General features: G+C 50.1%; 1 protein-coding gene across 1 annotated transcript in view; it reads right to left on the reverse strand.

Moving 5' to 3' along the window:
• Positions 1-14,317, reverse strand: part of LOC140428237 (uncharacterized) — a 504,514-nt gene that overhangs the window by 382,630 nt on the left and 107,567 nt on the right. The window contains exon 4 of the mRNA XM_072514486.1: positions 9,186-9,619. Coding sequence (XP_072370587.1) covers positions 9,186-9,619 — 434 coding nt within the window. The remainder of the gene's footprint in view (positions 1-9,185; positions 9,620-14,317) is intronic.

Consider the following 14,317-nt stretch of genomic DNA (forward strand, 5'->3'; position numbering starts at 1 on the left):
AGCCCGTGGAGTGTCACTAGTGCCTAAAGAAGATCACCAACCTCCCGCGGGCCGCAAGGGTGGTTTGGCGATGGCCCTGCCTGCCAGTCCTCCCTGGGTGTCCCCAAGACCACGTGCCTAGCAGCATCGACTCTGTCCCGGTTCATCCATGTCCAGTAGTGCCGCCCCCATTCCCCCCATTCCCACTCCCTTTCCCCCCTCTATCCCCCCCATACTTTACATCTCCCTATCCCTCCGCCCAATACGCCCCCCCCCCCCCCCCCCCCCCCCCCACCCCACGATGAATGAAGCGTGTGGCTATCGATGCCCTCTCTGAGTCCCTACAGGAGAAGTTCTCCCACAACAGACGGGAGAGGGCCCAGACCGGCACCGGGGCGCCGGACATCAGAGTACTCATCCGCTACAAGGAGGTCGTGGGTAGATCAGACACCAACGTAGAGGTTTGTGTACGTCGCAGAGCTGAGGACCCACCTGCCCCCATCCAGAAGACCTGTCACACATGAGTTGTTAATACCATAAAGACTGATCCATCCCTCCCACTGACAACATGTCCATTCTCCCACAGGATCTCCACGCGATGGAGCTGGCCCATCCAGGGTGGTCACTACCCCTGCCTTCCATGAGAACACCATATTCACGGCACAGCTGTCATCCTCACCATCCACCAGCGCAGAGACACACACCACGGTGGACGACAGTAGTGGTCAGGCTTCTGGGGCACATTCTAGTGAGCACCACACAGTTGCTGATGCTCATCAGGTGCAGGCAGGGACGCCCAGGCGAGAAGGCCGCCCAGGCAAAAAGGCAAGCGGAGGTTGGATCCTAGGACCCAGGTGGGTCCCAGTCAGATGCTGAGCCTCTGGGCTAGGTTTACCCGGAGCTGATGCAGTCGATAGGGTGTGGCCATGAGATTCAGAGGGGGATGTCTCTGACACTCCAGTAGGCCCATAGCTAATTGGAGGAGTCCCAGAGCTCTGGTAATCCGTAGCACCGAGGCCAACGATGTTAGGGTGATGATCTCAGTGCAGAGCCTGGTGCACAAAGTCAGCAGCATGAGTGGAGGCGTCCAAGGCATGGCTTAGTCTGTGATGGTGATGGCTGAGGGCCTCGGTAGCATGTCTCAGTCTGGGGGATGTGGCCTAGTCCCAGGTGGGCATTACCGGGGCACTCCAGAGCATGTCCCAGTTACTGAGGAGTATTGTCGAGGGTGTCCTCCAGAGCATGTCTCAGTTACTGAGGAGTATTGTCGAGGGCGTCCTCCAGAGCATGTCTCAGTTACTGAGGTGCATTGTCGAGGGCATCTCCAGAACATGTCTCAGTTACTGAGGAACATTGTCGAGGGCGTCCTCCAGAGCATGTCTCAGTTACTGAGGAGCATTGTCGAGGGCGTCCTCCAGAGCATGTCTCAGTTACTGAGGAGTACTGTCGAGGGCATCCTCCAGAGCATGTCTCAGTTACTGAGGAGTACTGTCGAGGGCATCCTCCAGTGCATGTCTCAGTTACTGAGGAGCATTGTCGAGGGCATCCTCCAGAGCATGTCCCAGTTACTGAGGAGCATTGTCGAGGGCGTCTCCACAGTATGTCGCAGTTACTGAGGAGCATTGTCGAGGGCGTCCTCCAGAGCATGTCTCAGTTACTGAGGAGTATTGTCGAGGGCGTCTCCACAGTATGTCGCAGTTACTGAGGAGCATTGTCGAGGGCGTCCTCCAGAGCATGTCTCAGTTACTGAGGAGTATTGTCGAGGGCGTCTCCACAGTATGTCCCAGTTACTGAGGAGCATTGTCGAGGGCATCCTCCAGAGCATGTCGCAGTTACTGAGGAGTGTTGTCGAGGGCGTCCTCCAGAGCATGTCTCAGTTACTGAGGAGTGTTGTCGAGGGCGTCCTCCAGAGCATGTCTCAGTTACTGAAGAGCATTGTCGAGGGCGTCTCCACAGTATGTCCCAGTTACTGAGGAGCATTGTCGAGGGCATCCTCCAGAGCATGTCGCAGTTACTGAGGAGTGTTGTCGAGGGCGTCCTCCAGAGCATGTCTCAGTTACTGAGGAGTGTTGTCGAGGGCGTCCTCCAGAGCATGTCCCAGTTACTGAGGAGTACTGTCGAGGGCGTCCTCCAGAGCATGTCTCAGTTACTGAGGAGCATTGTCGAGGGCGTCCTCCAGAGCATGTCTCAGTTACTGAGGAGTATTGTCGAGGGCGTCTCCACAGTATGTCCCAGTTACTGAGGATCATTGTCGAGGGCGTCTCCACAGTATGTCCAAGTTACTGAGGAGCATTGTCGAGGGCGTCCTCCAGAGCATGTCCCAGTTACTGAGGAGTACTGTCGAGGGCGTCCTCCAGAGCATGTCTCAGTTACTGAGGAGCATTGTCGAGGGCGTCCTCCAGAGCATGTCTCAGTTACTGAGGAGTATTGTCGAGGGCGTCTCCACAGTATGTCCCAGTTACTGAGGATCATTGTCGAGGGCATCTCCACAGTATGTCGCAGTTACTGAGGATCATTGTCGAGGGCGTCCTCCAGAGCATGTCTCAGTTACTGAGGAGTATTGTCGAGGGCGTCTCCACAGTATGTCCCAGTTACTGAGGATCATTGTCGAGGGCGTCTCCAGAGCATGTCCCAGTTACTGAGGAGCATTGTCGAGGGCGTCCTCCAGAGCATGTCTCAGTTACTGAGGAGCATTGTCGAGGGCGTCCTCCAGAGCATGACTCAGTTACTGAGGAGTATTGTCGAGGGCGTCTCCACAGTATGTCGCAGTTACTGAAGAGCATTGTCGAGGGCGTCCTCCAGAGCATGTCTCAGTTACTGAGGAGCATTGTCGAGGGCGTCCTCCAGAGCATGTCTCAGTTACTGAGGATCATTGTCGAGGGCGTCTCCACAGTATGTCGCAGTTACTGAAGAGCATTGTCGAGGGCGTCCTCCAGAGCATGTCTCAGTTACTGAGGAGCATTGTCGAGGGCGTCCTCCAGAGCATGACTCAGTTACTGAGGAGTATTGTCGAGGGCGTCTCCACAGTATGTCGCAGTTACTGAAGAGCATTGTCGAGGGCGTCCTCCAGAGCATGACTCAGTTACTGAGGAGTATTGTCGAGGGCGTCTCCACAGTATGTCCCAGTTACTGAGGAGCATTGTCGAGGGCGTCTCCACAGTATGTCCCAGTTACTGAGGAGCATTGTCGAGGGCGTCTCCACAGTATGTCGCAGTTACTGAAGAGCATTGTCGAGGGCGTCCTCCAGAGCATGTCTCAGTTACTGAGGAGCATTGTCGAGGGCGTCCTCCAGAGCATGACTCAGTTACTGAGGAGTATTGTCGAGGGCGTCTCCACAGTATGTCGCAGTTACTGAAGAGCATTGTCGAGGGCGTCCTCCAGAGCATGACTCAGTTACTGAGGAGTATTGTCGAGGGCGTCTCCACAGTATGTCCCAGTTACTGAGGAGCATTGTCGAGGGCGTCTCCACAGTATGTCCCAGTTACTGAGGAGCATTGTCGAGGGCGTCCTCCAGAGCATGACTCAGTTACTGAGGAGTATTGTCGAGGGCGTCTCCACAGTATGTCGCAGTTACTGAGGAGTATTGTCGAGGGCGTCTCCACAGTATGTCCCAGTTACTGAGGAGCATTGTCGAGGGCGTCTCCACAGTATGTCCCAGTTACTGAGGAGCATTGTCGAGGGCGTCCTCCAGAGCATGACTCAGTTACTGAGGAGTATTGTCGAGGGCGTCTCCACAGTATGTCTCAGTTACTGAGGAGTATTGTCGAGGGCGTCTCCACAGTATGTCTCAGTTACTGAGGAGCATTGTCGAGGGCGTCTCCACAGTATGTCCCAGTTACTGAGGAGCATTGTCGAGGGCGTCTCCACAGTATGTCCCAGTTACTGAGGAGCATTGTCGAGGGCGTCCTCCAGAGCATGACTCAGTTACTGAGGAGTATTGTCGAGGGCGTCTCCACAGTATGTCCCAGTTACTGAGGAGCATTGTCGAGGGCGTCTCCACAGTATGTCTCAGTTACTGAGGAGTATTGTCGAGGGCGTCTCCACAGTATGTCGCAGTTACTGAGGAGCATTGTCGTGGGCGTCGTCACCATGCTGCATTCATTGTGGAGCTGCCAGCTCTGGCAGAGGCAGATGACAGAAGGACAGCCGGGGCTCGAATCAGCTGCCTCTCTGTCCTGATGTGACGCCAAGGACTCTATGGGCGCTGACTGAGAGGACGGGACACTGGGTGCCAACCCGGAAACACTGAATGGATTGGCGATGGAGGCCATCAGCTCCCCCGAGATCCACCCCCTTGAAAACGGCGCGTCTTGGAGTCTGGTGCGTTCGGAACAGGGTGTCATGGCGGGGCATGTGCCACTGGCAAGTGGGCCTGGACCCTCCGGCTCCAAGATTCCCGGAGGGCGCCCACCAGTGGCATCGAAGACCATGGATGCAGCTGGCTGCTTCCACCTCTGATGTGCATCCTGGGACACACCTACATGCAGCCTTGGAGAACGCTTACCCGGAGATCAGAGGCTGAATGCCCTTGACTGCTGAAGTGTTCCCCGACTGGAAGGGAACATTCCTGCCTGGTGATTGTTGCGCGATGTCCGTTCATTCGTTGTCGCAGCGTCTGCATGGTCTCACCAATGTACCACGCTTCGGGACATCCTTTCCTGCAGCGTATGAGGTAGACAACGTTGGCCGAGTCGCACGAGTATGTACCGCGTACCTGGTGGGTGGTGTTCTCACGTGTAATAGTGGTATCCATGTCGATGATCTGGCACGTCTTGCAGAGATTGCCATGGCAGGGTTGTGTGGTGTCGTGGTCACTGTTCTGAAGACTGGGTAGTTTGCTGCAAACAATGGTTTGTTTGAGGTTGTGCGGTTGTTTGAAGGCAAGTAGTGGGGGTGTGGGGCCTTCAGGACGCGCGACAACGCAGAATCGCCGAGCAGAAACTTATAGCCAAGTTCCGCACACATGAGTGCGGCCTCAACCGGGACCTGGGATTCATGTCGCATTACATTCATCCCCCACCATCTGGCCTGCAAAATCCTACCAACTGTCCTGGCTTGATGCAATTCACACCTCTTTAACCTGGGGTCACCCCATCTCTGGATCTGTAAAGATTTAATCACCTGCTAATGGTCGCATTCCAAGCATTGTTTGGCATCTTTGAATTTGTCTATATATGTGTTTCTGGAACATACCTCTTCATTCACCTGAGGAAGGAGCAGCGCTCCGAAAGCTAGTGACATCGAAACAAACCTGTTGGACTTTAACCTGGTGTTGTAAGACTTCTTACTGTGCTCACCCTAGTCCAACGCCGGCATCTCCACATCATATGTACATGGACACCGAGATCCCTCTGCTCATCCACACTTCCAAGAACTTTACCATTCGCCAAATATTCCACATTCCTGTTATTCCTTCCAAAGTGAATCACCTCGCACTTCTCCACATTAAACTTCATTTGCCACCTTATCTATGTCCCTCTGTATCCTGCAACATCCTTCCGCACTGTTGACAACACCACCGACTTTAGTATCGTCTGCAAATTTACTCACCCACCCTTCTGCGCCCTCCTCTAGGTCATTTATAAAAATGACAAACAGCAACGGCCCCAGAACAGATCCTTGTGGTATGCCACTTGTAACTGAACTCCATTCTGAACATTTCCCATCAACCACCACCCTTTGTCTTCTCGAAATCACCCTCAATCCCCAGCCTCCGTATTTTCTGCAATAGCCTACCGTGGGGAACCTTATCAAATGCTTTACTGAAATCCATATACACCACATCAACTGCTCTACCCTCGTCTACCTGTTCAGTCACCTTCTCAAAGAACTCGATAATGTTTGTGAGGCATGACCTACCCTTCACAAAGCCATGCTGAGTATCCCTAAACATATTATTCCTATCTAGATGATTATAAATCTTGTCTCTTATAATCCCCTCCAAGACTTTACCACAACAGACGTGAGGCTCACCGGTCTATAGTTGCCGGGGTTTTCTCTACTCCCCTTCTTGAACAAAGGGACCACATTTGCTATCCTCCAGTCCTCTGGCACTATTCCTGTAGCCATTGATGACATAAAAATCAAGGCCAAAGGCTCAGCAATCTCTTCCCTGGCTTCCCAGAGAATCCTAGGATAAATCCCATCAGGCCCCGGGGACTTATCTATTTTCAGCCTGTCTAGAATTGCCAACACCTCTTCCCTTCGTACCTCAATGCCATCTATTCTAATAGCCTGGGTCTCAGCATTCTCCTCCACAACATTCTCTTTTTCCTGAGTGAATACTGATGAAAAATATTCATTTAGTATCTCGCCTATCTCTTCAGACTCCACACACAACTTCCCATCCCTGTCCCTGACTGGTCCTACTCTTACCCTAGTCATTCCTTTATTCCTGACATACCTATAGAAAGCTTTTGGGTTTTCCTTGATCCTACCTGCCAAACACTTCTCATGTCCCCTCCTTGCTCGTCTTAGCTCTCTCTTTAGATCCTTCCTCGCTACCTTGTAACTATCAAACGCCCCAACTGAAACTTCACACCTCATCTTCACATAGGCCTCCTCTTCCTCTTAACAAGAGATTCCACTTCTTTGGTAAACCACGGTTCCCTCGCTCGACACCTTCCTCCCTGCCTGACCGGTACGTACTTATCAAGAACACGCAGTAGCTGTTCCTTGAACAAGCTCCACATATCCAGTGTGCCCAACACTTGCAGCCTACTTCTCCAACCTATCCCCCCCCCAAGTCATGTCTAATGGCATCATAATTGTCCTTCCCCCAGCTATAACTCTTGCCCTGCGGGGTATACTTATCCCTTTCCATCACTAACGTAAACTTCACCGAATTGTGGTCACTGTCCCCAAAGTGCTCACCTACCTCCAAATCTAACACCTGGCCTGGTTCATTACCCAAAACCAAATCCAATGTGGCCTCTCCTCTTGTTGGGCTGTCAACATATTGTGTCAGGAAACCCTCCTGCACACATTGTACAAAAAACGACCCATCTAATGTACTCGAACTATCTCTTTTTCCAGTCAATATTTGGAAAGTTAAAGTCTCCCATAATAACTACCCCGTTACTTTCACTCTTATCCAGAATCATCTTCGCCATCCTTTCCTCTACATCCCTCGAACTATTTGGAGGCCTATAGAAAACTCCCAACAGGGTGACCTCTCCTTTCCTGTTTCTAACCTCAGCCCATACTACCTCGGAAGAAGAGTCCCCATCTAGCATCCTCTCCGCCACAGTAATACTGTTTTTGACTAGCAACGCCACACCTCCCCCTCTTTTGCCTCCTTCTCTGAGCTTACTAAAACACCTCAACCCCAGAACCTGCAACATCCATTCCTGTCCCTGCTCTATCCATGTCTCCGAAATGGCCACAACATCGAAGTCCCAGGTACCAACCCATGCTGCCAGTTCCCCTACCTTATTTCGTATACTCCTGGCATTGAAGTAGACACACTTCTAACCACCTACCTGAACACTGGCCCCCTCCTGCGACGTCAAATCTGTGCTCCAGACCTCTATACACTCATTCTCCCTTACCCTAAAACTACAATCCAGGTTCCCATGCCCCTGCTACATTAGTTTAAACCCCCCCAAAGAGCACTAACAAATCTCCCCTCCAGGATATTTGTGCCCCTCAGGTTCAGATGTAGACCATCCTGTCTGTAGAGGTCCCACCTTCCCCAGAAAGAGCCCCAGTTATCCAGAAATCTGAATCCCTCCCGAGTGGTATCTCAGAAAACCACACGTAACATTACCTGGAGCGGGCGCTTGACCCCCCCCCCCCCCCCCCCCCCCCTGCTGCACACACCCACTCTTTAGTTGTGGAGATCTCCCCGGTGCTGGGGCCCAGCCCCTGGATTTTTGGATGTTGCTGCTGTGTCCATGGTGTTGCTTCCCACAGTGTTCAGACACAGGGTCCAGGCATCACAGTCTGATTGGGATGCTAGGCAATAATTTCCACATGCTACATGGTATGCCTACCCACAGGAATTCACTTGGGAGCTGTGAAGTGCTCACTTAACTATGATTGGCAATTCCCTATTAGCAATGGCCTTCAGCATGCTGCCAGAAGCTTCCACAGGTACTGGGAGGTAATGGTGGCCAGTGGGACAGACAGGCAGTGGCTGGGGTTGCCCCCGTAATGGGTACAGACAATGCAGGGGGTGGCATGGAAGACCCACGGGTGCTGAGACACACACTTCTCCCCCAGTCCAGGGTCAAGCGCCTCCCACCCCCACCCCTCCCCATCGATGGCGCCTCACCCCAACCAAGGCTGTCCGCCCAGGGGGCCCTCCCCGATCACGGGGGCAGCAGCCCCGTGTCCCCGGGTTCATTGCCTGGGAGCGAAGATGACTACTCACCTCCTCCAATCCCCACAGCAACCATTGTGCCAACTTCATATTTTTGAAAAAGGTGTTCTAATTGGCTCCCTCGTGGCTACTTGCTGAAGAGGCTGTTGGATCACGAGACGCCATTAGATTGGGGTCGCTCCCGTTAATAGTATGGAGATTGGCCTCAAGTGATGATTATTGGTTTCTCGCCATGCCACAGACACAGACACAGAACATACAGTGCCATTCGGCCCATCGAGTCTGCACGACCCACATTAAGTCCTCACTTCCACCCCATCCCTGCAACCCAATAACCCCTCCCAACCCTTCTGGACACTACGGGCAATTTAGCATGGCCAATCCACCTAATCTGCACGTCTTTGGACAGTGGGATCCAACGGAAGTGGGCCGGTTAGATCACAAACCAGTTCTCAATTTCGGCCTCTCCTGCGATCTAACACCAGGTCAAGCTCTCGCGCAAGCGCAATGCAGCCACTAAATTGTGTCCTAAGTGGGGGTTAGCCAGGAGAGAAACTTCCCAGGGCCCAAAAACGTGACGAAGTGTGGTTAGATAGTGGTGGGGAACTCTCTGACAGAGCCGGGGAGAAACTCCCAGCCAAATCCGTTACAAATGACACTTCTAAACTTTCCCATTAAATCGCGCCCTAAATACCAACTGGTAATTGGCTGGAAGGTCTTTTCTGACATTCTGAAGTCCTGAAAGGTCATAAATAAACATTTATTATCCTTTCATTAGATAACCGAATGTGACAGTGTGAGAACTCTGCCTTATTACCCCATTGGCTGCTGGATGGTGAGCAGCATCATGTATCTGAGACCTAACAACAATTTTGATCTTTACCAATCACTTTGACGAAGTTCTCTGTGGCTTTCTCTGTGGCTGTGTGGCCCTGCAGTACTGTCTGTTCACCCTGGAACAACGTTGCTGAGCCTGCCCTCGATACGTTGCTCCCGCTCTCTGTGCACTCTCCATGATTTGAGCTTTCTCCTTTGCCCTCAGGGATGGTTTCCTCCAGCATTTCCTTATTTGTCCTATCTCTGAGCTCTTCAAGAGATCCGTCCTCCAAACCTCTAGGTTCATCCTGTATTGTGTTAGTAAGTTTGGCATTTAAATCCAAGCACTTCACGCTGTGACTCTGGGAAGCCCCCACTGGTAGTGTCTCGAAGGTCTGTGCATGCAGTCCAGGTTCACTGGGGCAGAAACTGCTATCCTCCGGCTGTGTTTCTGTGCTGGCTGGGGGTGACTTTACACTCTTGGCTTCTGTCTCCTCACAGCTGGCATGGAAGAGAAAAGAATGTTAGGAATCCATGGAGGATCTGACAATATTTGGCAAATTATACAACAGCGAATTAAGTAATGTGTAGCGGGTTCAGGTGGTGTTCTGAAGTGTCTGCTGTCTTAATCGTTTTCAGTGATAGATGCCACAGTTTTGAATTTCTTTGTAGTCACAGTATTTATGTGGCTGGTTCAGTTCAGTTTCTGGTGAATAGTCATTCTCCACAATATTGATAGTTGGGGATTCAGCAAAGATATTTCCACTGAATGCCAAGGAGCAATGTTTAGATTCTCTCACCTCATGTAAAAGATAATCTAGCTGGCGGCTAATAAGAATAAGGACATTAACTTGCTTACTATATACAGAAAAAATAAACTATAGAAAGTTTGAGGGAATAAAATCTGAAAATCCCCAAGACTTGATGGTCTGATTTTAAGCTTCCAAAAGGAATTGTTGCAGAGGTCTTGGGTGCACTGATTATGAATTTTGGAACAGTTCCAGCAGATTGAAAGTGAGCAAATGTGTATGGAGAGAAAACAGAGAACAGGCCAATTAATCTGACATCAGTCACCGAGAAAAGGCTGGAATCTGTTATTCGGGTGAGACGGTGGTGTAGTAGCATTGTCGCTGGACTTGTGATCAGAGACCCAGGATAATGATCTGGGGACCCTGGTTCAACTCTCACCACAGCAGGTGGTGGAATTTCAACTCAATAAAGTATCAGGAATAAAAAGTCTAATGATGGACATGAAACTATTGCAGATTGTCGTAAAAACCCATCTGATTCACTAATGCCCTTTAGGGAAGGAAATCTGCCATCCTCACCTGGTCTGGCCTACATGTGACTCCAGACCCACGGCAATGTGGTTGACTCTTAATGCCCTCTGAAATGGCCTAGCAAGCCACCCAGTTATATTCAACTGCTATGCTACGAAAACACAAAAAAGGAATGAAACCAGATGGACTACCAGGCTCCAGAAATGACAATGGCAAACCCAGCCCTGTCGACCCTGCAAAGTCCTGCTTATTAACTTCTGGGGGTTTGTGCCAAAATTGGGAGAGCTGTCTCACAGACTAATCAAGCAACAGCCTGACATAGTCATACTCACAGAGCCATAACCTACAGACAATATACCAGATACCACTATCACCATTCCCGTGTATGTCTTATCTGACCAGCAGGGCAGACCCAGCAGAGGTGGTGGCACAGTGCTTTGCAGTTTCAAGGGAGTTGCCCTAGGAGTCCTCTACATCGACTCTGGACCTCACAAAGTCTCATGGCTTCAGTTGATACATGGGCAAGTGAACCTCCTGCCGATTATTATACACCTTCCACCATCAGCAGATGAATCAGTACTCCTCCATGTTGAACAGCGCGTGGAAGAAACAAGGGTGCAGAATATAATCTGGGTGGGGGAATTCAATGTCCATCAATGTGGCTGGGTAGTAGCATGACAGATGAAGGTAGCCAGGTCCGAAAGGACATAGTTGCTAGGCTGGGACTGCAGCAGATGGCGAGGGAATCAACAAGAGGGGAAAAACATTCTTGACCTCATCTTCACCAATCTGCCTGCTGCAGATGCATCTGTCCATTACAGTATAGGTAGAAGTGACCACTGCACAGTCCTTCTGGGGACAAAGTCCCATCTTCACCGGTTCTGGTGACCATTACAAGTCTACACCTGGGAAGGACTGGAACCAATTTCTGAGGGGGGTTGTTGCTAGTGCTGTGGGGAGGGTTTAAACTAATGTGACGGGGGGTGGGAACTAATGCAGGAAGACTGAGGGTAGTAAAAAGGGGATAGAAAGTTAGCATGGCTGTGTAAGGGGAAAGTGATGTTTCACGAATCTGATTGTGTTTTTTAAAGGGATAACCAAGAAAGTAGATGAGGGTAGTGAGGTTGATGTTATCTCCATGGACTTTAGCAAGGCCTTTGACAAGGTACCGCATGGTAGGTTGTTGCAAAAGGTTAGATCTCACAGAATCCAAGCTGAGGTAGCCAATTGGCTGGGCGACCGAAGCCAAAGGGTGGTTGTGGAGGGTTGTTTTTCAAACTGGAGGCCTGTGACCAGCGGTGTGCCTCAGGGATCAGTGCTGGGTTCACTGTTATTTGTTGTATATATTAATGATTTGGATGAGAATGTAGGAGGCATGGTTAGTAAGTTTGCAGATGACACCAAGATTGGTGGCACAGTGGACAGTGAAGAAGGTTGTATAAAATTGTAACTGGATCTTGACCAATTGGGCCAGTGGGCCCATGAATTGGGCCAGTGGGCCATCCAGTGGGCCGATGAATGGCAGATGGAGTTCAATTTGGATAAATGTGAGATGATGCATTTTGGTAGATCAAATCAGGGCAGGACCGACTCAGTTAATGGTAGGGAGTTGGGGAGAGTTACAGAACAAAGAGATCTAGGGATACAGGTTCATAGCTCCTTGAAGGTGGAGTCGCAAGTGGACAGGGTTGTGAAGAAGGCATTCGTCATGCTAGATTTACTTGGTCAGAATACTGAATACAGGAGTTGGGATGACTTGTTGAAGTTGTACAAGACATTGGTAAGACCACACATGGAATAGTGTGTTCCGTTTTGGTCACCCTATTATAGGAAGGATATTGTTAAACTAGAACGAGTGCAGAAGAGAATTACGAGGATGCTACCAGGACTTGATGGTCTGAGTTATAAGCAGAGGCTGGATAGGCTGGGACTTTTTTCCCAGGAGCGTAGGAGGCTTAGGGGTGATCTTAGAGATCTAGAAAATAATGAGAAGTATAGATAAGGTAGATAGTCGATCTCTTTTCCCAAAGGTAGAGGAGTCTAGAACTAGAGGGCATAGGTTTACGGTGAGCGGGGAAAGATACAAAAGAGACCGGAAGGGAAATTTCTTCACAGAGGGTGATGAGCATCTGGAACGGGCTGCCAGAGGCAGTGGTAGAGGCGGGTACGATTTTGTCTTTTAAAAAGTATCAGACAGTTACATGGGCAGAGAGGGATATGGGCCAAATGCGGGCAAGTGGGACTAGCTGAGTGACAGAAACTAGACGGCATAGACAAACTGGGCCGAAGGGCCTGTTTCCATGCTGCAAACATCTGTGACTCTATATTAATACTATCAGAGCAAGTCAAAGGCTAGGAATCCTATGGCGAGTACCTTAACTCCTGACCCCCCCAAAGCCTGTCCACCATCTACAAGGCACAAGTCAGGAGTGTGATGGAATACTCTCCACTTGCCTGGATGAGTGCAGCTCTAACAACATTCAATACCATCCAGGACAAAGCAGCATACTTGATTGCTATCCCTTCCACAAACATTGAATTCCCCCCACCACTGACGAACAGTGGCAGCCATGTATACCATCTAGAAGATGCACTACAGGAACTCGCCAAGGTTCCTTCAGCAGCACCTTGCAAACCCACTACCATTACCATCTAGAAGGACAAGAGCAGCAGATACCTTGGAATACTACTACCTGGAGGTTCCCCTCCAGGTCACTCACCACCCGACTTGGGAAATGTATTGCCGTTCCTTCACTGTTGATGGGTCAAAATCCTGGAACTTCCTCCCCAACAGTTCTGTGGGTGGACCTACACCAAAGGGACTGCATTGGTTCAAGAAGCCAGCTCACCACCACTCTCTGAAGGGCAGCTAGAGATGGGCAATAAAATGCTAGCCTAGCCAGCGATGGCCACATCCTGTAAATTAATTTTTAAAATGTGTTACATGATCAGGCAAAGACAACATGGTTTTATGAAAGGGAAATCATGTTTGACAAGTTGTTACAGTTTTTTGAGGATATATCTATTAAGGTAGATAAAGGGTAACCAGTAGATGTTTCCCAGTAGATGAACTGGGTTTGGAAAAGGTAATTAATAATGTATCATGTAAAGGGTTGATATACAAGACAATGACTCATGGAATTTTGGGTGATGTATTAGCATGGATAGAGGTTTGCAAAATGGACAGGAAACAGAGTGGGGCATAGAATCATAGAATTTACAGTGCAGGAGGCCATTCGGCCCATCGAGTCCGCACCAGCCCTTGGAAAGAGCACCCCACTTAAGCCCACACCTCCACCTCATCCCCACAACCCAGCAGCCCCACCTAACTTATTGGACACTAAGGGCAATTTAGCATGGCCAATCCACCTAACCTGCACATCTTTAGATTGTGGGAGGAAACTGGAGCACCCGAAGGAAACCCACGCAGACACGGGGAGAACGTGCAGACTCTGCACAGTCAGTGATCCAAGCCGGGAATCGAACCGGAGACCCTGGAGCTGTGAAGCAACAGTGCCAACCACTGTGTCACTGTGCCGCCCATCTTCAGGTTGGCATTCAGTGAACAGTGGAGTGCCACAAGGGTCAGTGCTGAGGCCTCAGCTATTTACAGTTTATATTAATTACTTAAATGAAAACAGACAGTAATGTATCTAAGTTTATTGATGATACACAGCTTGGTGGGAAAGAAAGCCCGTGGGACACTGAGAGGCTGCAAAGAGATACAGACAGGTTAAATAAATGAGAGGGCAACAGGGTGCAGATGGAGTAAGAGAGGAACTGTTAAGTTATTCACTTTGGTCATAAGAATAGAAAAGCAGAATTGTTTTTAAATGTATGAAACTTGTAAGAAGTGTTGATGTTCAATGAGATTTGAATGTGCTCGTACAAGGAACACAGAAAGTCATCATACAGGTAT

Source organism: Scyliorhinus torazame, chromosome 8 (assembly GCF_047496885.1).
Source record: "Scyliorhinus torazame isolate Kashiwa2021f chromosome 8, sScyTor2.1, whole genome shotgun sequence".
Lineage (NCBI taxonomy): Eukaryota > Metazoa > Chordata > Chondrichthyes > Carcharhiniformes > Scyliorhinidae > Scyliorhinus > Scyliorhinus torazame.